This window comes from Myiozetetes cayanensis, unplaced genomic scaffold (genome assembly GCF_022539395.1).
Source record: "Myiozetetes cayanensis isolate MyiCay16 unplaced genomic scaffold, myiCay2020 scf1, whole genome shotgun sequence".
Lineage (NCBI taxonomy): Eukaryota > Metazoa > Chordata > Aves > Passeriformes > Tyrannidae > Myiozetetes > Myiozetetes cayanensis.
Genome location: NW_026086604.1, coordinates 42,012,930 through 42,040,115, shown reverse-complemented (window position 1 = coordinate 42,040,115; position 27,186 = coordinate 42,012,930). Strand labels below are relative to the sequence as shown.

Genomic DNA, 27,186 nt, shown 5'->3' with positions numbered 1-27,186 from the left:
CTTAGTAAATCTCTCAATTCCTGAAAGCATATGCAAAAAAAAAGGGGTCTCATTGTGTTAGCAAAGGTATTCAGTTTTCCAATCAGGACAATTTGAAAGAACATGACCATTTCTACTCAGGGAATATTCTGCTGAAGCACAACAGTGAAGCCTACAGGTGCTGCTTCCATGAGCCAAGCCCTGGGAACGTTCAAGGCCAGGTTGGATGTGGCTCTAAGCAACATGTTCTAGTGGAAAGTGTCGCTGACCATGGCAGGGGGTCATGGAACTAGATGATCTTTAAGTCCAACCCAAACCGTTCTGTGATCCCCAAGGGAAACTCGGAATCTGTGCTGTACCCCACTTCTGCCAGATCAGTGCTTTCCAACTTGCAGTGCTTGCATGGCCAATGCCCTGAAATCATACTGATTTTACATATTTCTGGTTATAACTTTGCTGCTGAGGTTGACTGTGCAATGAAAATTTGTCACAGCCCACAGTGCTACATAGTCCAAAATTTGGGAACTCCTGTCTCAAAGGAAAAAGCCCATCTTGGTTTAATTCTTTCCTATACACACTGTTAGATACTAAGAAACCTGGGCCGGTTCCCATGGTTGCTGCCAGTCCTGATTATTAAAATATAGTCCTGGAAATTCTTGCATGATGTGAAAAGCCTTTTCATGCAAATTTAAGTAGAGATTAGGACTCACTGAGGGCTCAAATAGCTCTCAATTAAATCTGGTTCCCTTATGAAAAGTAAGTGCTCAGCCTTCTATACTTCTTCATTTTAAAGGCAAGAGGTTAAAATTAACTTAGAGGACTAGGCAAAGTGTGCCCCGCTTGCATTTACTCCTTGATTTCCCCTGATTTCTCTTTCAACACTTTGTACCACACCAGGAAGAAAAAAAAAAAAAAAAAGAGACAGCCCAAAAATCAAAAAATCACTTTCTCCTGCATTCTGTCTTTCTCATCACTTCTTTCAGTAGTCCTTATGTGAATTCTAGTATGTTTGACTTCAGTCTTTACCTTACCTGACTTCACTTCCTCAATATAATCTTGGTGAAGACAAGATAGGGAGCTTCTAAAGTAATCGCATAATAGCAGTGGGTTCAAAAGTCTCCAGGTTATTAAATCTATAGCATACAAAGACTAACAACGTCTGCATTCTGTTGTCCTGGTAACATCTAGGAGACCACTGAAATACTGGAGAAACAGGTGGTTCACAAACCTGAAGGACTATTGCCCAGTTTCTGTGTACTACTACTATCATACCCATTTAAGTATCAAAAGGATAAAAAGTTTCAGATGGGTTATTATAACTAAAATTATTTTAATGTGCATCCAGCCATGAAGCAAGCCTAAGAGCTATTGGTACAGGTGTTACAAAAGCAGCTGTGAAGAATGGCAATATCAGCAGCACATCTTCACTCTTCTGACAGGTTCCACCAGGGGCACATGCCAGTACTACCATTAATCCCTCCTAATATATTGTAGGTTCAGCATTTTCAGCAAGTATCACTGAACAAAGGAACCTGTAAAACAGTTCTATCACTGATGTTTTCAATGCCTGGTAAATAGAGGGGCAACTTCTCTTTGCAACATTCCTCATGGCAAATAGAGGGGCAACTTTAAAAGCAGTCAAAACTACACTTATATCTCCAATAATGTTGCACTGAGATGGATGTCTAAAAAAAAATCAAAACAAAACCTTTTAAAGAGAACAAAAAAATAACCTTCAATACCCAAGAAAGATGTGGGCCACCAGTTACCAGAAGAAAAAATACCACATTCTGATATTTTACAGGCTTTGAAATCACAATTTTAACCTTTACTAAGATTGAAGAAAGGAGATAGATAAAGGTGACAGATACTGCATTTTTACTTTTCCAGTCTAAATTCGGGACTTCAGACCCCCAAGCTGCTGCACATATTTCTCATATTTTCATTTATCACTTCTTATTTTGCAATACATAGCTTTCATTTTCTCCTAGGCTTTTCTAAGGGGAAAGGAAAACAATATTGAAGCAATAGAAGTCACTCTTTTCAGTCACAAATATATGACAAGTTTCACCATTACTGTGTTTGATCTTGTGGCATAGTTATTGATCTTACTAACTGTGGTGAAACAAAGAATATGTTGTCTAACCTTCTGACACCTATCATAAGAATACTGTGGTCATTCTTATTTGTAGATTTCTCAAACAAATTAGGAAAAAATCATTTAGATAGCTGCCAGCTATCAGTTGATACTGTTGAAAAATTTAGATGTTGTTAGTAAAAACTAGATTTATCCTGAATTTGAGTGTCTTTGTAGTTAGCTGCATAATTTATTCATAAATGAGAATAAAGCTGCAAGAGTGTATTAATATATTCATTAATCTCATAAAAAAAGATTGTCTGGTGCCTTTTTTTTTTCCTTAGAATAACATTAAGATTACTCTTACAGTTAAACACTAAAAGTTAGGATTTAAAAATTGCTGAAAAGAAATAGGACTAAGTACATAATGTTTTAATTATGTATAGGTATACTAAGAAAAATGTTAAAGTTTTACAATTATGCAATTATAAGCATAAAAAAACCTCCATGTAGATCATCAACTCCTAGGTGGTGTGTTACCAACTAAGTATTTCCAGTGAACATCTCTTTACATCTTTCTTTTAACCTTTCACCCTCATTAACTAGTCAACTAAGACTTTGACAGAACTAGGAAAATCCTGCAAATGTACTATATGTCACTGTTTTGTGAATTTTTCACAGATTTATTTTATAATCCAGGGAATGTAAAATTAAACAATAGATAATACTACAAAACCACACCGTATTATAAAATAAAGATTATTTTCCTCTCCTGTAGGCTTCTTCCACTGTCCAAATCTGCTTTTTTTACCTTTGTTATTGTCAGTAAAATCTGTGCTAGATTCCACAAAAGGAAGTGCAGATGGTCTGCATGGTGTGTGTGTTGCAGAATATGATTTGAAAATGTGGGACCAACTGTGCCTTTTTTTCCAGCCTACAAACACTGCATACACTGCAAACAGAAGCTGCAAGAAGCCAAGCACTGAATGCTGAATTGTGAAACTAAATTCAGGGTCCACTTCTTTAATCTTCCCCTCTGCAACACAACTGAGAAATTTGTACGTGAATGAAAAAAAAAAACTACTAAAGCAAACATAGCATTATGTATCTTCTCCACTAATGAAGGAGATGAAAGAACAAATATTGAAGACATGGAAGTCATGTCAGAAGCAGCAACAGGCCAGCAGTCATAGGCCTAACTGCTAACTATGAACTTAATGCTTTCACTTAGAATGAAGTGCCTAAAACCATCTACAACTCAAAAGTTCAAGACCTGAGTTTACACTTCTCCTGTGCCACCTCTCTGGTCTGCATCTCAAGAAATGGAATGGAGTTGCCCAGCCTAATTTGTCTCAGTGGCTGAAATGGCCTTGAACCCAAGTGTTGCTAAAATAACCAGCTTTTATTCCCTTCCTTTTTTTCTTCCTTTTCATACTTCATCACTAATAAATGTTTGGATGTCAAAAATTGTGGCTTCAATTACATATATGAGAGCGTAACTGACTTATCTCAAATTTTGTGTAGCTTAACACAAATGAGAGTTTAACACAAATTTATTAATAATTCAACACAAATTTAATAGCTTAACAAAAATTTTGGCAACGTATAACCTACAAGATACTCCTATTCACCTTGCATGGATATTATGAACATATAAGGTTGACATTGCTCATTAAATTCATTACAAATGTTTCAGCAGATTCAAGGAGAAAATTTACTTGTTTAGAAGCACACCATTTGAATTAAGCCAATTTTTGGAACAAAACCTGAGGTTTCCTTTTAAAGAGATGTTACATTTTCACCCTTCATGCAATATTTTAATGATAATGGGAAAATACAATGTGTGCCCAAATTCACGTCATAATGCCTACTTTCTACAAATCAAGTAGTGCAAAATTAATTGTATTTAGCATAATGAGTTTCTCATTCTTCAACTTGGAGAAACTCCTAGTGTGATGGAGCAAAGTTTAAGCCCTTCCTGTATCACACTGATAACTCATCACATAATATGTGGTGATGGAAAATATAGGGTGAGGGAAAATGGAGTGTACTGCAGGATGTACTACCATTGTCCCATCCTCAGTTTTTGCAATTACATTTCAGGGTAAAATGTGAATAACACTCCAAAGCAGCTATATTATTGGAAAGAGCACTAAACAGCAAGAGTGTTTTATAAAAGTTCTTAGAAAAGCATGAAACAGATTTTTTGGAAGGATTTCTTATTGCATCTTATAGACTATTCTATGAAATGTATTTGTCAATTTTATAATGGTGTGCTACAACTACTCAGATTGCGTTAATAATTGCAAAAGACTAATCAGATGCAATCAAAACAAGCCACTTCAGATCATTACTCTAGCAATGGAGAAGAGCTTCACATGAAAACTGGAGGGATAGGATTTTCTGGTAACTTATAAACCTCACATATTTTTATTAGGGTCTCAAAAAGGGTGTATTTAGCCCTTCTTAAGCAGAGAGGTAGGACCAGATGACCTCCAGAAGTCCCTTACAACCTCAAATATTCTGTGATTCTGTGTGAAATGATGAAGTATTTGAGTTAAATTTGAGAAGGCATAGTTTTAATCCCTCAAGGAATTACACACATAAGTTAGAGAAACACTAGGTATTGGTTTCTTGCATCTGGATTGGCTGCTTCATTACTGGGTTACTGAATAGAAGCAGTCAGCTGTATGTGGATGTCTATAAGCTCTTATTTTTTTTCAATTTCTGGAAAATAAAAATTATACTGCAGCAAAACAATATGTTTAATTTAGCATAAAACTTTTTTCCTAGTGTAAAAAGCCAGAAATTTGGTTCTTTATGACTCACTCCCACCACATGTATTTTTCACTTTGGCTGAGAAGGCAAATATTCAATTATTCATGAAACTCTCTTTAGAAAACAATGCAGTTATGACAATGCTGGAAAGCCAAATATTATGCTTAAAAGCAGTGTCTTGGCTGCCTAAACTAATACCCTTGTACAAGATTGTTATCATCACCTCTCACAAAACTGCAACATTTCTTGTGCTAAAATGCAAGGTTGGTGACAAACAGGAACTTTTTTCCAGGGTTAGCTTGTCTATGTATATAAATGCCATTTCTGTTCCATTCTCTAACTGTAACAGGAATTCTGGATGATACTTACAGACTTCTTTCTATCTAACCAATTTTTGTTTGGTGTGGTTTTTTTTTTTTATTCCTGCAAGTCTGAAAGAAACTGTCACTAAAAGAATAGAATTTCTCACTTGAGTCAAGTTGGTTTGCATTGAACAGCTGATGGAGATCATACCTAGTATCAAAATACATGGTACAGGGAGACAGACATTGTCTTCCAATCATTATGAGGTGAGAGATGCAAATTTTTGTGACAGAGCTGTTGATAACTCAGAAGATGCTGCTGTGAATTTAAAAAGAAAAATCACCCACTCAGATCCGAGCAGGAAAACAAGATGAGGCATGTGAAGATAATACACACAAACAGAGGCTACAGGCATAATACACACAAAGTAATTTAAAGTAGACAGTAACAACCAATGTATTAATAATAGACATGGAAATGCTTCACTGTGTAGAAGGACATAAAACTGTAAAACTAAGGTTGACTTTATATTCATTTAAAGGTAAGTTATGGATTGGAAAATTCTGAAACCAAGACTTAAAAATGACCTAAAAATCAATTTTTGAAAAATAAGCAAAACAAAAACATTAATTGAAACCAGCTGAGCATTTCTTCCCAAGAAATACATTTGTGTATAAGAAATCTTAAAATACGGATCTATGTTTCTCCATAATCCAGAACATGTACATTAATTCATGATTTTCAGCAGTCCTAACTAGAAATTACCCATTAGGAAAACCACTACCAGTAGCTATTCCACTGATTCAGTGTCACTACTTGTCTTCTTAAAATTCTTACTTTGCAACAGTGTAGTATCATGAATCTTTATCTGAAAAGGCATACAAAGCTCACCATGAACAAAGACAAGCATTCCACATGCTTCAGTGTAGACTAATGTGTGAATTAATGTGTACACACCTCAAAACATAAAAAGAACACATATCCTGTAAACAAATTTTTAACCAGAGGAATTTATTGCAATTAACACAGAAAAACATATCTATTCTTCCCTTTTTTTCTCCCCTAAGATCCCTTCCTTAACTAAGCACTCCTATAAGATGGTCCTGAGCCAGGAGAGGCTCCTGAATATATCTTAGATTACCATAATCATACACAGCGAGCGGTTGCATGGTACGTAGTTGCCAGCAGGGGTTAAACCACAACAATATTTATACACAGTATAATAATAACAGCAGCAGAACACAGTGGTGTAAATTTGAGATGCTTTTCCACTTTTTAACAAAATTTACAATACATTTAACAATGAGAAAAATAGCAAATGTAAATACCTCCCTAAGTGTGCTCCTGGCAACTAAAAGTGTTCATTCACTTGGAAGTTGTCTAAAAGCTGAAGTCTTGCCAATAATTTCATCTTATCTCACACATCTGGCAATCTATAATATTTTTAATTATTTATTATATAGTAGAAACGAAGCTTAAGGAAAATACTTTAAGAAAGATAAAAAGAATAATTGTTTTCATAATATTCTTCATTTTTTCAAACCACAACTGATACACTCAAATATGTATCCTCCCCTGTCTGAACTGACATTCAAAAGTTGTGTTTTTCAGAAAAACTCTAATGTCTTAAAATTTTGTGATTTTTATCAAGAAGAAAGTAGATTAAGCATCATACACTTCAGAGACTTTGACTTTTGAGAAAGTAATTGTGTTTTCTAAATAACAGCATGTTGCCTAGATAATGCAAATAATTAAATTATACGTACTGACAATAGTCCATCTTTTCATAGCATTGATGCTCTTAGATCCATAATTATATTTTATAGTTTGAATTCTTATTAAAATAGCCTTCTAGGAAAAGTTTTAAGGAATCCAATAGTAAAAGATACTTTTCTTCTGAATTTTTAAAATCTACAATGAATGTAATGAATTTTTAACCTAGTGAAGATTTTCAGATAAGTCTAAAATGCATATCTGTTAATGATAGTTAATTCTTATTTTGCATCATTATCTTCACAGATATTACTGAATAATAAAATCATGTTTTTCTATTCATTTCTATTTTCATGGTTTATTATCTGGTGAGAGCACAAAACTAAATAATATATTTGCAATAGATTCTGAGAAAGCATTTCAAAGGGTTTTGTTACATTGTGGACTACCAGAAGCAGAATTTATTTATTATCTTTACTTTTGTGCTCATGAGTGCGTACTGTCTAAATTTTCTAGATGCATATGTAATAAAAGCACAAAAGAGAAAGGAAAAAATGGATCCCCTATTCTTATTTGTATGTTCAAGTATGTGAACTATTATCTGCTATCTTACTTTTAATACTTGCAAAACCTATTAAATACATTCAAAAGTAAGAACGTATGTTTATTTCAAAGGTTAAAGCGAAGCCATATAAAAGCTTATTATGTATTAAAGAAATGTTTATTTTCTCTACAGTAAGTATAAATGCACCTAGTACTTTGGACATTCCACTGCTGTAGTTTCTCCATATTTCAAACAGAATTCCTTCTCTGGATAAAAAGGTTCCATTGCAAGATCCTCCTAGGACCTGTCATTTGAAAACACTGCAGCACATACAGATGAATTAAAAGCTTGTTAAAGATTGAGTAAAATAGAATTATCTGACAATAATATAGGTGTTTTTAGAAAGTGCTAATATTACTTGTATTTTGACAGTGGAAATCTTTTTCCAGAAGTTCTGCAGTGGTCTAGCTAGAATTTTAATTCCATTAAGATCCACTATTTTATCATTTGGATTTTTATACTCTTTGTTGAAGCACAAGTGAGAACCCAGAGGCATCCTGAAGATTCAGCCTACAGCAGCAGAGTCTTAGGAAGAGGTGTTTGGCTGCTGAATGAGTTATCTGAAATAAAAGGTGAAAGTAAACGCATCTGGAATCTGAAATTTTTATTTCGATGAAATATAAAGTGGAGGAGGGAGGGAATGTCACTCTAAATCAGAGTCTACAAAAACAGTGTTCATATTTCCACCAACATGGTTGATTCATATAAAAATATGAATCAAATTGAAACCTTTTCCTGTAATAAATTCAATTATTATCTGTTGATGACATAGACATCCTTTGCTTCGACACCAAAATGATATTTTCAAGTCTCCAAACTATTTCATTCCACATTCATCTTTTCATTTCTCAGAACAGCTCTTCTGTAATGTTTTCACAGTCTACAGAAACAATATCTACACAAAGTAATGCTCCATTGGTTATGGGAGCATTCAGAAAGAAATACGTCACCTATCACATCTTTATTTGTGGGTCTCACAATTTATTAGTAATATTTGTTCTGCAATTTGTTTCTAAAAAAGGCTAGTGTGCCCATAATAACACTGTTCCTGGTAATTTTTAGAGCTGTTATATATATGGAAATAATTTAAAAACATTCACTGGTACAGGAAGTTTATGTATTTATATATTTTATGCATGAAGCACAGATACATTTTCGTACTGCCTGTATTTCTGTTACATTTAAATTATGAACACAGTCCCAAATCAGAGAATATCTTCTATGGATTTCTACAATAAAAAGTTCTGACCAGAGAGAAAAAGAAATAGAAACAATTCCTAACACATAAAAGATATGTTAAATACAGACAATAAAATTAGTCAATATTCCCTATTCAGCCATTCCAGATTTAATAGCAGTTCTACTTACCAACTGGTATTTAACTATGACAATATTCTACCTCTCGTTCTTTTAAATGTGTTTTATCTGGGCTGAGTTTTTAATCAACATTCAGAGAGTGATTATTCTCTTAATTCTGTGAATAACCAAGTAACAGTGACAAGATACATTTTAACAATAGTCAAGGTTTTAAAATATTCTAACATTTTTGGGATATTCTTGTTAATCAGTGAAAGTAAGCCAGTGTTCATTTACAATGAAAGCAAATGAGTAGGGCACAAAAACAATTAAAAATACCAATCTTTATCTGCAACTGATCTGCATTTTTATGGTACCATTATGAAATAGTAATTTATAATTAATACTTAATTTTCATGAGGAATTAGTTTAAATGAATTATTGATGGTCTCCTAAAGAAAATAGTCAATTTAAACAAAAGAGAGTCTGTTAATTAAGTTTATTACTCTCAATAAAACAAACAGTGATATTTTAATTATATTTTCAGTTACCCAGTTCAGACAATGACAAATCTGTTACTTTCTAATGACATTTTTAGAACTAGTTGTTTTTATGAAGTGAATGGCCATGTCACTTCTGATGGAAATCTGCTTTTAGATGATAATGAAACACAACATGCATGTAGGTTTATAAAATGTTATGTGTTTTGGCAAGTGTTAGTTGTGCTTTTTACTTGTTAATATTGCTGCCCTTGCAAATTCTAAGGTTTATGGAATGATGCCCATGATCTATGTATTACACAAACATGAATTTCAACAAGATGTGTAAAATCAACATTACCAGGTTATATATTGAGGACTTACCTCACTTCTTCTAATTTTCTTCTTCTAATTTCCCAATTTTGAACTTGCATTAATGTCAGTTGCAAGTTCTCTGTGTTGTTCTTTGAAATACTTTTTCTCTTCTTGACATTTTTTAGGATTGCAAAATACAATCATAAGGAGGATTATCAAAAACACTAAAGATGAAATAAGTTTAGAAGTTTGTGTACTTTAAAATAAGAAAATTGAAATCTGAGAAAATATTAAAGTAAGGCTAGATGTTTGTATAAAGTTTGTCAAAGCTATTGAAGATTTATTTCCATATATGTAAAATGCTGCCTACCACTCACTTCATAAAATAAAGCACTTCACACATGTATCGTCTGAATTCTTTACAGGTTTAAACAGATTGAAATAACGATTCAATACAATTTATTATCTGTGGTTTCAGGGACTAAGAATAAAGGGTAGAATTGCAGAATTCCTTCATTACTAACCAAATGTCTACTGTAAAGGTCTCATGGAGAAAGTAAGCTCCGAACAGCTGTGTTACATTTTTAATGTATTTGTCTGGAACGAATTGCTTGTCTTTATTCAGTCTGTACAATACACATGAATTACAACAACATTGTCAAGATGTATTGGAGGAGGACAAATCAAAAATGTAGGGAACAGATATATCCCAAATATGGTCATAATTATTCCATAAATTACTAGAAGGCATGTCAACAGCACTATGAATAGTATTGACTTTCATTCCTCAGTTACAAAATGTAATACATTTTCTGAATTATTTATTTGGAAGAAGAAAGCATCAGTTTCCAAGTAAAATGTAAAGGAACAGTTTGAAACATTGTATTGAGTTTGTGTGGCCAGATTTTGGTAGAGGGAGGCTGCAGGAGTGGTTTCTATGAGATGCTGCTAGAACCTCTTTCCCTATGTCCTACAGAGTCAATGCCATCCAGCTCCAAGATGGACCTGCAACTGGTCAAGGCTTATCCCATCAGTGACATCACCTCAGGGATACCAGAGTTAAGAGCAAGGGGGAAACAACGTGCAATTCAAGTCAGAGAGAGAAGTGAGAATATGAGAGAAACAGCCCTGAAGACACCAAGGTCAGCGGAGGAGGGGGAGGATGTGCTCTGGGCACAGGGGCAAAAAAACCCCTGAAGCCCTGGCGAAGACCATGGTGAGGCAGCTGTCCCTCTGCAGTCCATGGAGGTCCACGGTGGAGCAGAGATCCATCTGCAGCCCATGGAGGACTGGAGCAGGTGGCTGCCCAAAGGAGACTGTGACCCCATGGGAAGCCCACGCTGGACCAGGTTGGTTGGCAGGCCTTGATACCCTGTGGAGAACCCATGCTGGAGCAGTCTCTTCCTGAAAGACTGTTCCCTGTCGGAGGGACCTCTGCTGGAGCAGGGGAAGGAGCATGAGACACCATGTGATGAACTGACTGCAACCCCCATTCCCCCGTGAATGATCTCTCCCTGCCCTTATCCCAGCCCAAGAGCATTTCTTCCTATTTTCTCTCCCCTGTCCAGGTGAGGAGGGGAGGAATAGAGCAGCTTTGGTGGGAATCTGGTGTCCAAACCAGGGTCAACCCACCCCTCATAAGTGCATAAATCCAAACTACCTGCATCTCAATCTTTTTACATTTTAAATCCAACAATTATGGAACACACTGAGACTGTTAAAATAGGGAACAAATATACCACATGGAATTATTGAGCTCCAGAAAGCTATTGAAGTCTCGCAAAAAGGTCAAAACCTGTAAGTTACAGATAGAATAATATTCTGTAAGCTGAAATACCCAACTGTAGAAGATAGAACACTACTGCCAGTGTTCAAAGAATACTAAGAATTTGCATTTTAAAAGAATAACAGTCTGGGAAAAAAATGGAACAGTGGCGGCCAAAAAAGTAAATGTATCGTATTTTAAATGAAATTTTATTTATGCCTTACTTTTTGATCACAAAATATTATTTAATCTGGTGAGTTTTTTGTATCTTTTCCCTCTCATTGCTGATGAAAACAAACCCCACTTCTTTGTATAGTGAAAGTGCATAGATTTATTTGGGCACAAAACAAACAGCAGGAACAGTGTTGTGTACCTCTCCCTGGAAACACATTAAAATAATGTAGACCTATTTATTACCTCAGTTTGTGCAGTCTTTTTCAAATATCATACAACTACCATTTACTGTATAAAGAAATGCATATAAATTCTTTCATATGGTAGCCTGAGAGACCAAACCAAGATCAGGTTTCCTCTTTATTCCATGATGCATACATACCAAGAGATTTTCAGCCCCTGTTCTGACAAGCTTTCAATTTGAATAAGCAAGGAAGACAAATGGAGGAAGAAATTAAATATTAATATCTCTAGTTTGAGATGGAGAACTGTGCTAGAGAAAAAAACAACTGACTTCCCGGGACTGAAAGGCGGAGCACTCAGGATCTGAGTGTACAATTTCTGTGATAGTGCAGCATCTTGATTTGAACATTTTCTTTCTTCTACGCCTCACAAGATTTCACATATGATACTTCTTAAACCAAATCTGGTTTGCAGTCCTGACTACAGCAACCACAGTTTTGCTTGTTCAGACCAGAATAACCATCCTACATTTATTTTGGAACTTGAAACTCTTGTTCCAACCTCTTCCCAACAGAAGAAATGCCAAAGGAAAAGAATGTTTTAATAACGTATGGATAACCACAACAGTAAAGCTAAAGTAATTTTATGTGAAACTTGATCTTATGAAAGAAAATGTGTATATTTTAGCTAGCTTATTCACTATTCTAAAAAGTATAACTACATTAAAGTAAGTAAATAAGATAATACCATCCTATTTTTCAGAAGTAGAGATGGAGTATTAAATGCTTTGCTAAATTCTTTGATTAGAAGCAGGCTGTTTTCTTACAGTAAATCACTAAATGTAACCAGGAGTCCCACTGTACTCTGCTTGCTACCTTTAAGGTAGAGTTTTAGGTGCCTTGCCTGGCTGTTCACAGAAGGCATGCTCAGAAGCAACGTGGTAGCAAGCATGTGTGGAATGGGCAGCTCAACAAGCAGGCTCCATGGGACTTCATACATTTCCCGAAAAAGAAAATCTCAGGGAAAAACTTTGGGGTTTGTGACTTTGGATTAAGGCATTCGTGCCTGAGCCTAATTCAGGCATTTGAGCCTTTTCTTGGCCTGTAAGCATGAGAAATATTTCTTAGGATTACCTCATGGATGCATGAAATTAATCCCTTATGTAAACTTTTACAGAACTGGTCTTCAAAACAGTTAATTAGAGGAACAGTGTTGTATACATCTTAGTAACCTTAGACTAATCCTGATGAGAAAAACTGAAAATGAACCATTTTTCTTTGAAATTGCTGAATTCATCTATAGGCTGAGTGGACCTGGGATAGGATGTGGCTGCGGTGCATGGGGCTGGGCTCCTCAGTGAGCACCAATTAGCTGAAAAATAGCAGTAATCTCTGTCACATGGTAGATTAAAAACACGTCTTTGTATTTTTGCTGTCCGTGCTCTTGCATAATAGCTAACGTATACTGTCATGCAGCATGCCACGTAAATGTTGTATAGGCTGTGAGCTGGCCCCTTCCTCAAAGGCAAATTTCCATCTAAGAATTAAGCCAGCCTATGTTGTGTTTAAGGAAGTTTTACAGTAGGCCTTTTGCTTCTGAGCTGTAACACTCATAAATAACAATTTATCTACCCAAAATATAACTATAACTGGATTGGTGTAAGTGATGTGTTCATTTTGACAATGCCTATTAATAAAGGACATTGTCATATGCTCTGAAAAACTGCTTGTAATGTGCTTCTTTTACCAGTTACATTGATTTTTATAAATAACCAATTTAGACTTTTTAAATCAAATAAAGGCTACTTCTTTTTGTATAAAAATTCTTTTATTTTTGGTGTATGTAAATGGCTGGCTTTCATAAAGGCAGGGTACATGCTGTGCATGCAGAATAATATTCTTTTGCAACCATTTTCAGTAATTATGCATAACTATTTTCTTTCCTTTTCCATAAGTTGTAGCAGGATGAATGCAGCAAATTATAAGGTTATCTTAATCGTCTCTTAAATGCAAATTGAGTAGACCAACCTAGTCATCTATAAAAGCAGTTATCAGAAATGATACTCACCTGTTAAAAACATGTGTTCGATCCTTTCATTTCCCCAAATAACTCCCTTACAGGTTTTCCCCCTTATAATTACTCAGTAGAACCTAAAAGCCAGCTATTTGAAGTGATTGATCTAAAAAGCTCACAGTCCACAAACCTTTATTATAAATTGCATGCTTACTTATAATCTGCCTTGTAACCTTTACTTCCTGTCCCTGTCCTAGCCTCAGGCTCTGGAAATGAGGAGTCATCTGCCATGCAAATCCTTAAATTTTCCAAATTAGCCTTCCAGTAACTTGTCATAATTTATTGAAAGTGTTTCCAATCCATAAACTTCACAAGGGCCACATAAAACCCAATGTATTTATGTAGTTAACTAGCAGTACAGACAGTGAACATCCACAGGTATAAATTCTTCTAGAAGAACATAGAAAATCATCTGTGTTTGTGTTAAATTAATTTTTAAATGGTTGCTTAAAATTAACTTTCTTACCTTTATAAACTCACATATTTAAAAGGATGCTTAAAAAAATATCCGGAGGTTAGAGAGCTAAAAAATTAATTTCCATGTTATCCCAATATCTTACTACATGACCTGTTACTAGAAAAGTGCTACATTCACTTTTGATTTTTAATAATTTACAAAGAAACAGCAGATCCAGACATCATAGGTATGTGTCCCCTCCACTTGCCCTTGGCAATTCAGCAAAATAGTTTCCAGTCTATGTATCACCTGCTACCACGTTGTAAGCCTGGTTCTACTAATGTTTAAATATTTCCTTAACACAACTAGTCTCGTGAACTTCAGTGGGCTACTCACATATTTCAAATTGAAAAATGTATAGAACTGGGAATACTCAGGTCTTCATACTTCCCCTTGCTTTGAACTGAAATACCATTGGGTGGGTCAATACATACCAACTAAACTGTGATGTGTCATAGGCTTAGTATTGATATTATATCTTGATTTAATTTTGTAGCCTATAATGAGCATGATGAACTGTACATACAAATAGAAATGAAAGGTTTACTTCTTAACTATAATGGGAAATTCTTTCTCACAAAAGGTAAAAGGTGGTATAAAATATTAATTTTCTTTATTTCTTAAAGGTCTAAGTGATCTGTGGTTGAATGCCTGGAGTATAGAAAATGGATGGCTCACAGGAATAGAATTGTCCTAGCATGAGCACAAGTTTATCTGAGATATATAGCACAGAGTAGCTGAGGATGAAAACAGAAAAATTATTGAAGAAATCAAGCACCAAAAACTCTGACATTAAAATTTTTAACCTCATTGTTCTGACTAGCGTGTTTTTAATTAAGACTGTTGGTTTCTTGTGTGATATTCATAGCATTTTTAAACTTGTTATTTATAACAGTTTAAAAAGAGTATATAAGTCAAATATGCATAGCTTTAACTTATATATATACACACAAGCTTTAACTTATATATATATATACATATATATGTGTATATATATATACTGTTTTTGTTGAGATGCCTACAAACTAATGTTTGATGTGGTTACCCCACTACATTCACACTCCCAAAGACTAGTCTCTGCCACAAATTACAATACAGACATTTTTACAGATAATAAGAAAATACTGTCATTTGAATAACTATGTTATTTGGTTTCTATTATTTTTAGGCTCGACTAGCTAATATAATACAATGTAAAATGGCACCACTGCTGCAAGTACTGGTGTGAATGGGGTGTCTTGCAGAGCTGGGGCCTTGATCAGCAGGATTACAGAATAACAGAACCATTAAGGTTGGAAAAGACCTCGAAGATCATTGAGTCAACCTCTGATTGAACACCTCTATGCCAACTAAACCATAGAACTAAGTGCCATGTCAAGTAATTTCCTGAACACCTCCAGGGATGGTGACTCCACCACTTCCCTTGGCAGTCCATTGCAATGCTTAAAAACACTTTCCATGAAGAAATTCTTCCTAATGTCCAACCTGAACCTCCTTTGGTGCAGCCTAAGGCTATGCTGTCTTGCCGCTAGTTGACCGGGAGAAGAGACCAACACCAACCTTGCCTCCTTTCCTACAGGTGAAACAGCTCCAACTCCCTCAGCTGCTCCTCATATGACTTGCTCTGTAGACCCTTCATGAGCCTTTTTGCCCTTCTCTTAACATGCTCCAGCACCTCAGTGTCTTTCTTTGCTCCAAGAATGCACAGATTTCTCTTCTAACTTCAGGAGAGAAGATGGTTGTTCTTCCTGCAGAACTGACACAGCTTCAATAGAAAAATGTAATGTAATACATCTAGACCAGAGTTGTTTATTGACCTATACTGAAGCATCATATGATGTGTGGGATAACTGATGGTTCTTCTCACAGCCATAAAGCAGCAGCAAAGGAGAAACCCACCACCACATCTGCAGCAAGAATCTTGACTAAAATTCCCCAAACTGAAGTCACTTTTTCACATCAGTGCACCTGAGAAATGCCCTCTGCCATTTTGCACCAATACTGTATCAACCGTATTCTTCTTCTTAAGAAGTTTGCAGTGCTAATAAACTAATATTTTATTTCTCTGCTATTTTTTGTTATTGTCTAAAAGTTTCTGATCCGTGAAGATAGTTACCTGCAAGTAACAGAAGGCTGACCAGAGTGACTCGTTTATTTGTCTTATAATGCAGATAAGTTAAGGGAAAGCAATCTATTATGCAAAAAAATTCAAAATATTTCTAAGTTGCCCTTGGCAAGCAGGTGCAAGCAGGTGTGTACTTATCCCAAAGATAGCTTATATGTATGCAGTCCTTTACCCCAAAAAAGCTTGAATGACAACCTAAACTCAGACTCCCCTTTTTGCTGGATTCCAGAGGTTTGCACTTGCAAAGCCAAATTTGAATTACAGATCTGTAGTACAAGAATGATCTTTATTACTCTTCTTGCTGTTGGACTGTGTGTTTTGTATCTGTTTGTGTTATTACAGCAGGTTTAGAGATCCTCAGCCTAGCAACATTTACCTCAATCTGTGTAGCTCTCCAGGCATTAGTTTAGGAAATTATTTATGTGATTAGATGGCAGGTTATTGCTTAAACTTGTAATTAGTCCATTGAGAAGGTCTTCCAAGCTTTTTCAGTTGTTTCCTTTTCTTTTTTTTTCTTTTTGGTTTTTGTTTTTACAGGTTAGCCTTGAAGTCTCTTTTAAAATTCTTCTTAAAATTCTAATTCTTCATCAGCTTCACCATAGCTTGATGATGACCATTCATATACATTTTCAGAAAAAAAATTACTCATCATAAGAAGTTACACGGTACTAATTCTTACAGCTTTCATTTTTGGCTGAAAACAGATAAGAAAGCAATTGTAAATGATCTGTTTGGTCATTTTATGATTGTCTACTACAGAGAGATAGCTAGATAGCTGAAATAACTGCCTAAAGGGTCTGTGATATCAGTCATACACAGAAAAAAAATGCAAGGGGTAGGCTGTAATGGTATTGCATGAGTCACTTGTCTTAACTTCAATAAGTATTAAGCTTCAGTCCTTCATATCAAGTTCTGGCCATGAGTACTTGTCTTGTAATTGTCGGTTTGTTGTGACAACTTGAGACTTATCATAAGCATGTTGTACAAATTTTGCTTGCAATTTCTCTAGTACACATTCACAATTCCTTGAAATTCCATATAACTTGAAGTGATATTTCATTACGTATCTGTCTTGGGGGTGAAGCTCATTCTGAAGGTTGAAATATGGTATTAGAATAGCATCCATGCATCTCGAATTCCTGAATCACTTTCTAGATAGGAAGATATGTAATTTCTGTTAAATCAGACACTGCAAGTAAACAGTTTCAAATTTTTCTCCTGTAATTGCATATTTATAACCCATGCAGCAACTTCCATATAATCATCTAGATAAGCACCTAAAAAAGAGCAGATGAGATAAGCTATCAGCTCCTGTGGTTTTGATTTGACTAAACTGTGTCATATCAAAATGAAAGTAATCTTGTGAGCTATCTGCAGACAGTTCCTGCTCCTCTAAGGTTTACAGAACTGCCAGGAGGTGTGATCTGTATGCAGTTACAGTGCAATGCCTCAGAGGCAGGTTCCCTACTCTTCTGTTGTGTATGCACAAAGAAATGTTTTCTTTCCAACATTTTTATGGCATCTTTTAAACTGTTCATGTTTCAAAGACAATGGTCTTCTCATAGTAATTGTCCCCATGGATTTGGGAAAGGGTGGCTCCATATCTGTAGTATGAAAAAATGATGGTCAGCATGGCTGAGGGAAGGGCTGCCTGGAGCTAGTTTGGAAGGTGACTGCATGATAAGCTCTCCATGCTGGGGGTATCACTGCTCACCTGTTGGGAGGGCAAATTGGACCTCAGGTTAGCTGCAAACAGGCTTATTAGATCAGCTGCAATGCCATAAAAAAGATCTGAGTGTTTATTTGGCTGCTGGAGGGCTAGGAGGGAGAAAAGGAAATAACCCTACATTGAGAGTATTTGGCCATTCCTGGTCTGAGACTAAAGTAATGACAAATGTGGTGAACTCTAAAGTCAACAGAATAAATTCACAGTCAAACCTTTCATTTTTTGAAAATTTGCAATGGTGAGATATGTCTAAGGTAAATTTGAGATTTTACAGTGCACTGTTATTAATAGTTCTGCATGTATTGCACAGTTAGGAATAAATTAGAAAATAATTTAGGTGTACATAAATAATGTACACCTTGATTTGAGACCTGAAAAATATGGTTGTGATTCCTTTTTTTTTTTTTCGGGGTGGGGGGGGGAAAGAGTGAGTTCTTCTACATATTCTATGACTTTTCCAATCCTAAAGAAGAGATGGCATGCTCATGAAAAGACTACTCTGTTCATCTGATTTAGTATTTACCAAAATTTAACTTTCACCCTCCTGTATTGACATGTTCAAGTGTAGCCTGTAGGGTTTGTTTTTTTCATCAGCTTCAGGAGACTTTCCAAATACAGTAACATCATTCAGATAATATTAGATTCTGAGCTTGTTATTAAGAATTATTAACATATTTGAAAAGCTCTGGATGTTGATTCAGGTCCATATGGCGTATGATTAAAAGAGAACAGTTCCATTAAGAGTAATAAATGCTACAAAACTCAAACTGTCTGGATACTTGGCAATAGACATTCTTTAAATCAAGAGTATAAAACACACTCTACAACTATGACAGCAGTATCTGCAAATGGTTAAATGTCAATCTAAATGACTTTGGTCTCCCTATGTCCACACAAAACCAAATAATCTGGTTTGTTTTCTGTCACCACTGTGCTGACACTAATTTAGAAAATGCAATTTCTCCATTAGTATCATTCTGGGATATTTTTTTAATTATCTTGTTACTCAGCATCTCCTGTTCAATTGTAGTGAATATAATTTCCATTGTAGAAGTGGCACATTAGATTGAATTGCCATGCTGTGAATAAATCATTCTGCACACATATGGCATTTCCATGTACCAGCTGATACTCCTTCTTTTGTAAGAGCTGAAACTGGAATTTTCACTGTAGCAGTGTTTCATAGTATTGAAGCAATGCATATTTATATGTATATATATATACTCGCATAAGTTGTCGAGTTCACAGATAAAAATAAAAATCAACAGTGCTTATCAAAAGTAATTTTTCTATGCATGAAACGACAAGCACAGTGTTCTTCAGGCAGCTCGCTAGATAATGTCAAGCCTCAAACTTCTATAACATTTCAGGTAAATGCATTCACTGGGTACTGCAGCTCAGAAACCAGCGTCCAATGTTATTTTAGTGTCATATGACCGTTCTACTGACACAAGTAACTGGACACAAATGCATCTATAATAAATAACTGCTTCCATCTGTGGTCAAAAAGTAACATCTGGCACCGTAACATCACATAAATTTTGGTTACGTAAAAATTCATTATATATTTTAATGTAACATCTTTCTGCAGTATTTGCAGGTTATCCAATCTGGTTTACAATGTGCTGTAAATATTTACACACACACATATATACATTTATATGTGCTACATATACTGAGCTTTTAGCCATAGTTCCAACAGCTGCAGTTCGAAGGCAGTTCACCATTTCTCAATTTTCATATTGCCAATTCAGTTAGAGAAGCAACAGTCACGATCTCCTGTAGCATCCAACTCATGCAGTAAATACTACCTATAATCAAAAGGAAATGCTTTTTTCCACAAGATGAACTTGACCTTTTTCTGCTGTGCTTCTAGACTTACACATGATTTTTAATTCCCTTAAAGCAGAACTGTACTGTTCTGTTGAGGCACTTGGTTTCCGTGTATGCTGGCAAACTGTATTGGATTCAGTTACAAGATTTATTGTAGAAAAAAATAAATTTCATTTAGATTGTAAAGATTCTTTTCTTTTTCCCCTCTCATAATGAAAGCATACAAATACATATCGGTTCTCTGCTCTGATACAGCAAACAGCACAAGTGGTTTCCTTTCTCCAGCAAAGGCAGTGCCACTGTCAGTATGCAATTCCCAACCATTTTCGTGTGAACAACAGAAGCAACTTTCACATCCAGATTGGATGGGGCTCTGAGCAACCTGGTCTAGTGAGAGGTGTCCCTGCCCATGGCAGGGTGGTTGGAGTTAGGTCATCTTTAAGGGTCTTTCCAACCCAAAAAATTCTACAACTCTATGAACTTACGAGCACATGGACTGTGTAGGAACGATGTAAATAAAATAAATGACAGCACAACACTGGTCTTGTTTATTCAACAGCTGAATTGAAATGATGTAATACTAAAAAGATTATTCCAGTTGTCCATAGAAATACCAAATGAAAGTCTAATCCTGACTGCAACAAGCAGTAGTACAAACCAACTGAACCAAACAAAAAATCCACAAAGTCAGATTAGCTTTAGGAGCTCATGGAACTTCTTTTTCCTGAAAAATGTCCTCCTCTGTCCTACACCAACCCTGCAACACCACAGGTCTCATGAGTAATAGAAGTTAATGTTATGCACATGAAGCAGCTACCTGTGAATAGACAGGAACTAATGCAGAATATTTATAAGACTTATAATATTTATAATATTTATAAGACTTATATTTATAAGACTTATAATAGCCAGTTATGATGAGAGTGACTGATAAAGCTGCCTGGGCTTTTTTATTTTGTTGGAGCTTCAATACTTAAAATAGCAGGGGTATTTCAAAGGCAGTTTTAATGAGGTACTTAATTATTACAGACTTAGGATTTCAGCATGGGGAACAAGATGTGAATAAAACCTGTATGGTTTGGAATAAAAATCTACTAAAGGTGAGGAAATGCAAAGGGGAAAAAATGGAACTAGGAAAGACATATAAAGGCTGAAAATAAAGTCAAAGAGGCAAAACATAGACAAAGAAATGATACTAATAGCAAGTATTTCCTTTCTAAATGTTACTAAGGTGACAAAGAAGGCATTCAGTAAATAAGAAAGGAATATGTAGCTGTTTCGATAACTGGATGATTGTAAAATTTTTACACAACCTCACTGTTGAACCTGAAACATTGCAGTTGCAACAATATTTTTCTCAAGAACATTTCTGAGGCATACTCAAATCCTCTGATCAGTACTATAGAGCCTGGAATCAAAACAAAATTTAGAAGCAGCTGTTTTATTGAATTTTGTTTTGCTAATGTTTTTGTTTAAGTGGGAGTGAATTTTGAAATATGGAAAGATGTTATGGTCATGAACTATCTTCCATGTATCATTTCCCCTTAAAACATAAGGATGGGGAGGAAGGGCAAAACCATCACAGACGATATGAGTGCTCTTTAATATTAAAGTGTAATGCTATCAGGTTGTTACTTCTGCTTCCTTCAGGGGCTGAAGGTTCTCAGGGTTGCCCCGGTCCCGTTCTTGACAGAACAGGTTGAGCATTGTCGTAGCTGGGTATGAGTTTCCCCCACCCCAAACTGCTTATGTGTGGGAAAAATAAGGTTTAATATTACCAAAGGAACGCGGCAAGGCGGAACACGGGTGCTGCTGAGAAAGGTACTAAGGAGGGATCAGGCACTGAATAGATGGCTACACAAAACCCTGAAAAATTTCGGACTCGTTTCAGTCCAAACAACAAAATACCAAATGTATTTCAATAATATTCTAAATGCACTTTAATATCCGGACGAGGGGAGTAAACGGGGGAAAAAAACCCTAATCACAATATCCTGCAAATCAGGAAGGTGTGCCAAGTCCCTTCGCTTCGCATTTCGTGGGCATCTTAATCCTGGGTCATCCAATTAAAGAAAACCTCCTTCGGCGGTTTTACGAGCGCAGCACATCAACTCCCTTTGTTTACACACTGGAACAAGATGTTCTTTCCTGTTCCGACAAGAGAAGGAGCTGAGGCGCTAACGCGGGATCGCTGCGAGCTGGCAGGGGCTGGGTTCGGTTCGGCACGTTTCGGCAGCGGCTCCAGACGGAGCGACGAGGGCACGGTCGGGCACCGCCGGGGCGGGGGGCTGCCCCAGCCGTAAGTAAGTGCCAGCGGGGAGGGCGCGCTCCGGGGCAGAGCCGGGCGGCACTTCTGGCTGGGTGTACGGCCGGCGGCGTGGCCTGAGCCGTGGGCAGGGCGCTGAGGGGGCCGAGGGGCCGCCCCGCCGCCACCACCCCCGCCCCGGCGGCGCCCCCAGAGCCGCGTCCCCGGGAGCCGCCCCGCCCGCCCGCCCGGCGCGGTGCACCACGGGAGTTGTAGTCGGGCGGCGCGGGCCGGCCCGCCATCGCCCTCCCCTGCCCGCCGCCCCCGGCCCGCGGCCGCTCTCGCGAGGCTTCGGGGGCCGGGCGCGCGCTGGGGCGGGGGCGCCGCCGCCGCCGCCGCCGGGGGATGTTGGGCGCAGGCGCGGTCCCCCCGCGTGACGTCAGAGCGCATTGTTGTGAGCGCCGCGGAGCATCCCTCAAGCTGTCACAGCTGTGCCGCCGCCGCGGGAGCCTCCCCGCACCTCCGCCCCCTCCGCAGCCTCCCCCGCCTCCGCCCCTCCCGCCCCGGGGCTCCACAGCTCCGATGTCACCGTATCATTGTCCGCGCGGAACCCCTCCGGGCGCCCCCTCCCCGCCCCCTCCCCGGTCCGCCCTCCCCCGGCCCCCACCCCCGAACCACCTCAATGAGATGCAAACATGAAAGACAAGAGGAAGAAGAAGGACCGCACCTGGGCCGAGGCTGCCCGCCTGGTAGGTGCCGCGGCGGCGGCAGCATTGTGTGTCTGCAGTACGTGTGTGTGTGTGTATTTATGTATGTGTGAGAGTGTGTGTGTGCGGTGCGAGCGCGTCCCGCCGCCGCCAGCCCGGCGCGCTGCCCGCCCCGCCGCTTTGTTGCCGGCGGTCGGGGCCGCTGGGGAGGGACGGGAGGGGGGAGAGAGAAAGAGAGTGTGTGTAAGCCAGACTGCGGGGAAGAGTGTGCGAGGGACTTCGAGCGAGAGGGAGGATGAGGGAGAGCGATCCGGGGTGTGTGTGCGGGGAGCGGGAAGGGGCGCGGGAGTGCCCGTGCGGGAGAGAGCGCGGTCGGCGGGAGGGAGCGGGTGCGAGTGCCGGGCTGAGCCCGGCTGGCGGTCCGTGCAGCCCGCGACTCTTCCTCCCGTCCCTGCCTGCCTGGAGAGGAGGAATAACTGCGTCCCTTCCGCGGTGTGTGCGTGAGGAAATTCCTCTGTTCTTTTCTTCTCTCTCTTTTTTTTTTTTTTTTTTTTTGAGTGTGTATGTGTTTGTGTGTGTGTGTGTGTATGTAAATGCCCAGGGATTGTGCTTATCTCTGCGAAGTTCGTGCATCAGATATCCCAAGGAAATCCCTCCTTTTAATGTAGAGAAAAGTGAAATAGCCGGGTATGGCGTTTTCATCCCTTTAGTGCGGACAGGAGGACCGGGGTGAGGGGCGTTAGAGAGAACTCTGTCCTGGGATTTCGCTTCACCCTCTCTACTTCTCCCACCGAGCCTGCAAATATCCAGGGCAATCAAACCCGCTTCTGAAAAGGCTCCGTGGCTCTAGAGAGCTAGTCCATTCCCACTTCATTAAGAAACTGTCTCCCCTACCCTACTGTATCTGTTTTCATGATTCTGTATTACTGTTTGCTAAGTGTAACAGAGCACATTGTTTATGTTGTTTTTCCGTTTCAGAGTATGTTCGGGTTCCCTCCATTCTAGGAATTTTAAAACCAATACTTACGCACGGTACAGCACAAATGGTTGTACACGTTCGTATGTGTGTCCTCTGCAAAGTTGGGACTGGTTCAGTTTCAGCTGAGTGTGTAGAAAGATGACGAAGCTGGAAAGATAGGCTGCCGGTTACATTGCTTTTTGCATCTACACCAACTTTATCTTTTATTCATCTCTGATACAGACCGAATTGCTTAAGTAACATGCCAGTACTAATGTTGCATCTCGTTTTGGTAATTGATAGTGATATATTAATACTATTATTTGTATAGTTAATTTAGCAGTTTTCTAGTAAAAATGTTTTCACCTTGTTATATGAATTCCTAGATGGGAAGTTCAGCCTCTCTCCTATGTAAATAATTATAAGGTATTAGACAGCCACTACCTATAGATGTCTCTGTAAGCTGTTTCGAGGTATTCTAGTAGGCTTGGGCAACGCTAAATTCTGATGTGGCTCACTGTACATCCCCCAACATTTTGTAATAATGCAGCATTAGTGAAGATGTTCTGATATGGTGTCGCTACTGTCCGCATGTCTTACTTCTCATGATCTTAACAGAAGTTTCACTGCAGTGAAACACTCACCTTTGCCAGAGTAGTTTTGGCAGTGGATGTTGCTACAGTATTTGTTTCTCCATACTTTAAACTGACAACATGTATTCAAAAATCTATAAAATACATCAATTGCTATCCTAACTTTACTCTTTCAAGTTGCTGCTCCAGTTATCACTGTAAGCTGTATTTTGTTTGACAAATGCACATAAAAGGATTTAGTGTGTATCAAGTAAAATTGCTATTCCCATGTGGTAGAATACATAGAAAAGTTTAAAGCCTCTGGAGAACAAAGGCTGAGCCATTGCTTTGGAGAAGGGCTAAGACTCTTCTTTCATGATGTTGTATTACCTCACATTCGCCACAGAAGAATCGTGATTTGCTAAAATCAAGTAAAATGTAAGCTGATACAATGCTGGATAATAAGTGGTGGAGATACACAAGGTCCACAATGTGGTTTTGTCCAGCCTCCTGGGGTTGTCAAGTTCTGTAGAGCTTGCCCCAAGTCTGTTATGTGAATATGTGTTGCTGCTCAGACCAACTGCAGTCTAGGATTGGGCTTTACTACTTTTATGGTTATTTATGATTGCAAATAACAGTGAAAGATTGAAGCCAAAATTGCTGTTCCTTACAGTGTTTTAAGTTTGGACCCTGGTGGTTCGTTATGACTTTGTTTTCTTGGGATTCATCAATAATGTATTACTGCATGGTTTGATTAAAATCAATTTCTTTTCACAGACAAGTAAACAATGAAGTGATTGATGCCTACTCACAAAAAATGACTCATGAGTTACCTAGATCAATATGTTGTAAAACTGTATGCTGCTGAATTATTTTTAGGAAGAAGAGGGTGAATTAGTACATGCAGCAACTGCATGAATATTTATGTTAATTTTTTTACAAAAGCCCTTACATTACAACAATATTGGGCTTTCAAAGTGAAGTACTAAAAAGTGTGAAATGCGTGCTAGTTTCCCAGGTATTTTAAGTTCACTCACTAGAGCTGCTGAATTTTGATTTTGTTTTATTTGTTTGTTGTGAGGTGCCGTACTTAATTTTTATACACCTTTCAGACAGTGCTGAAGCAGATTTTTGTTTTATGTTTCAATTGTATATACACAGCTGCTATTAGCAGCGCCCAGTAGCTTCCCAAATGCAAATGTTTCTATACTTGCAACATGCCTATGAGGTTAAGTATTTTGACCTCTGCTTTACCCATGCCGAGTTGAGGCATGGAAAGATTAAGTACCTTACTCAAAGCTGTTCAGGAAATCTGTGGGAGAGGTAGTTATGATACCAACAGCGTCTCTGTAGTAGTTCTGTTTCATGGTCGTAAAATCATCTTCCTTCTGTGGCTACACTTTTGCCTCATTCATTCTCTATTACTACTTCTCTCACAGTAATTATGAGAGAAATTGATATGGTCATCTCTCTGTATTCAATCTATATTGAAACTCATAATGCACCATGTAATAGTTACGGATAAAAAGGAGTACAAAAACTGGACTCGAGCCTGAAATCGTTACACAGCTCTCCAATTCCCACATTCACAATGAAAAAAGGAGCAGTACTTCAGAAAAATGTATTACATGGCAGTCTTAAAATACATTGTAACTCGGAAGTGGTGAGGCTCCAAAGTGATAGTGTTGTATTTACTAATTTTTAGTATTTGATTAAGGGGTCTTTGAAAATTTAAGTTCCTGCAATGCAGTGTTTTTTCAAGCTGTTCTCTTAATTTTTAAAACGTAAGCAGGAAAGGGCTGCCCTTATATTAATCTCTTGCTGTAAATACCATGTATGCGATACAGGCAGTAAAGCAGGAACCACTGGCATGTCCTGTATCAGAACTGGTGTTTTATGGAAGAAGTCTCCTGCAGAGAGTTGAATCTTTCTGTCTGCGACATGCTGCTTTTTTCCTCATGCAAGTCTGCTTATCTTAGGGCAAGGCATAGCCCAGCTTACAAGCATTCCTGAGAAATGAACGCATGTGCAGGATCAATGGAATGGTGGCATACCACTAACAGTTCATGTTACAGAACCCATTTTGTAGAACACACGTTTTTATGGACAAAGTTGCAACCTGTCTTTGCAACCTGCCAAAGGGCATATCTTTGATGTAGACCTGATATGTCAACTTTGTACTTTGCAGCAGACTACAGCAGTGCTTATGTATGACCTCGGCATTATCTCCATGCGAGTTTTCTGCTCTTTGTGTCTGATAGACTAAGATAGAACACTTAAAAGAACAAAAGAAAATCCTTCAAGGAAGGAGGAGAAACATCCTGTCTTTTAGTTGATCCTCATTTGTTGTAACAGTATTGTTGCTTTCTGGTCATACATGGAACTCATTAAAATTGAAAAGAAAGGTTAAACACTTGAACAGTTAAAGCAATTTGTAGTGATTCCTTTCAGTTGAAAAAACTTTTATACATTTGGTTTCACAAGAACTCTCTCAAGCTGTTACCTAAAGTCCTGAAATAGTGAATTCTGCCTCTTAATAATTGTATGCCATAAAATTCTGCATAAAAAATAGTGAAATGAAAAATACTGAGACTGAAATGTGCTGAAGGATACTCTGCCGCACAAGTGGCAAGTAGGTTTTAAGTAGGTTGCAGTGATCCAACTTTTATTGTTTGACTTCTAGACATGATCCTTTTGTTATTTGTAGAAGGGGGAAAGAGGCCTGAACAAAATGAGTGGAGGCTGCTCACTTCGGGAATGCAGAGCTGAGAAGCACAGATCATCTGCCTATGAAGGGCAATAGTTTATGGCAACATTTTAAAAG

The 27,186-nt window shown here is 37.8% G+C and overlaps 2 protein-coding genes across 2 annotated transcripts in view; one reads left to right on the top strand and one right to left on the bottom strand.

Moving 5' to 3' along the window:
• Positions 1-21,587, bottom strand: part of CCDC178 (coiled-coil domain containing 178) — a 179,386-nt gene extending 157,799 nt beyond the window's left edge. The window contains 1 exon segment of the mRNA XM_050328908.1: positions 21,516-21,587. Within this exon segment, the coding sequence (XP_050184865.1) occupies positions 21,516-21,587 (72 nt within the window).
• Positions 21,588-22,792: 1,205 nt separating this feature from the next.
• ASXL3 (ASXL transcriptional regulator 3) overlaps positions 22,793-27,186 on the top strand; it is a 129,683-nt gene continuing 125,289 nt past the window's right edge. The window contains exon 1 of the mRNA XM_050338730.1: positions 22,793-22,874. Within this exon, the coding sequence (XP_050194687.1) occupies positions 22,821-22,874 (54 nt within the window). The 5' untranslated portion in view covers positions 22,793-22,820. The remainder of the gene's footprint in view (positions 22,875-27,186) is intronic.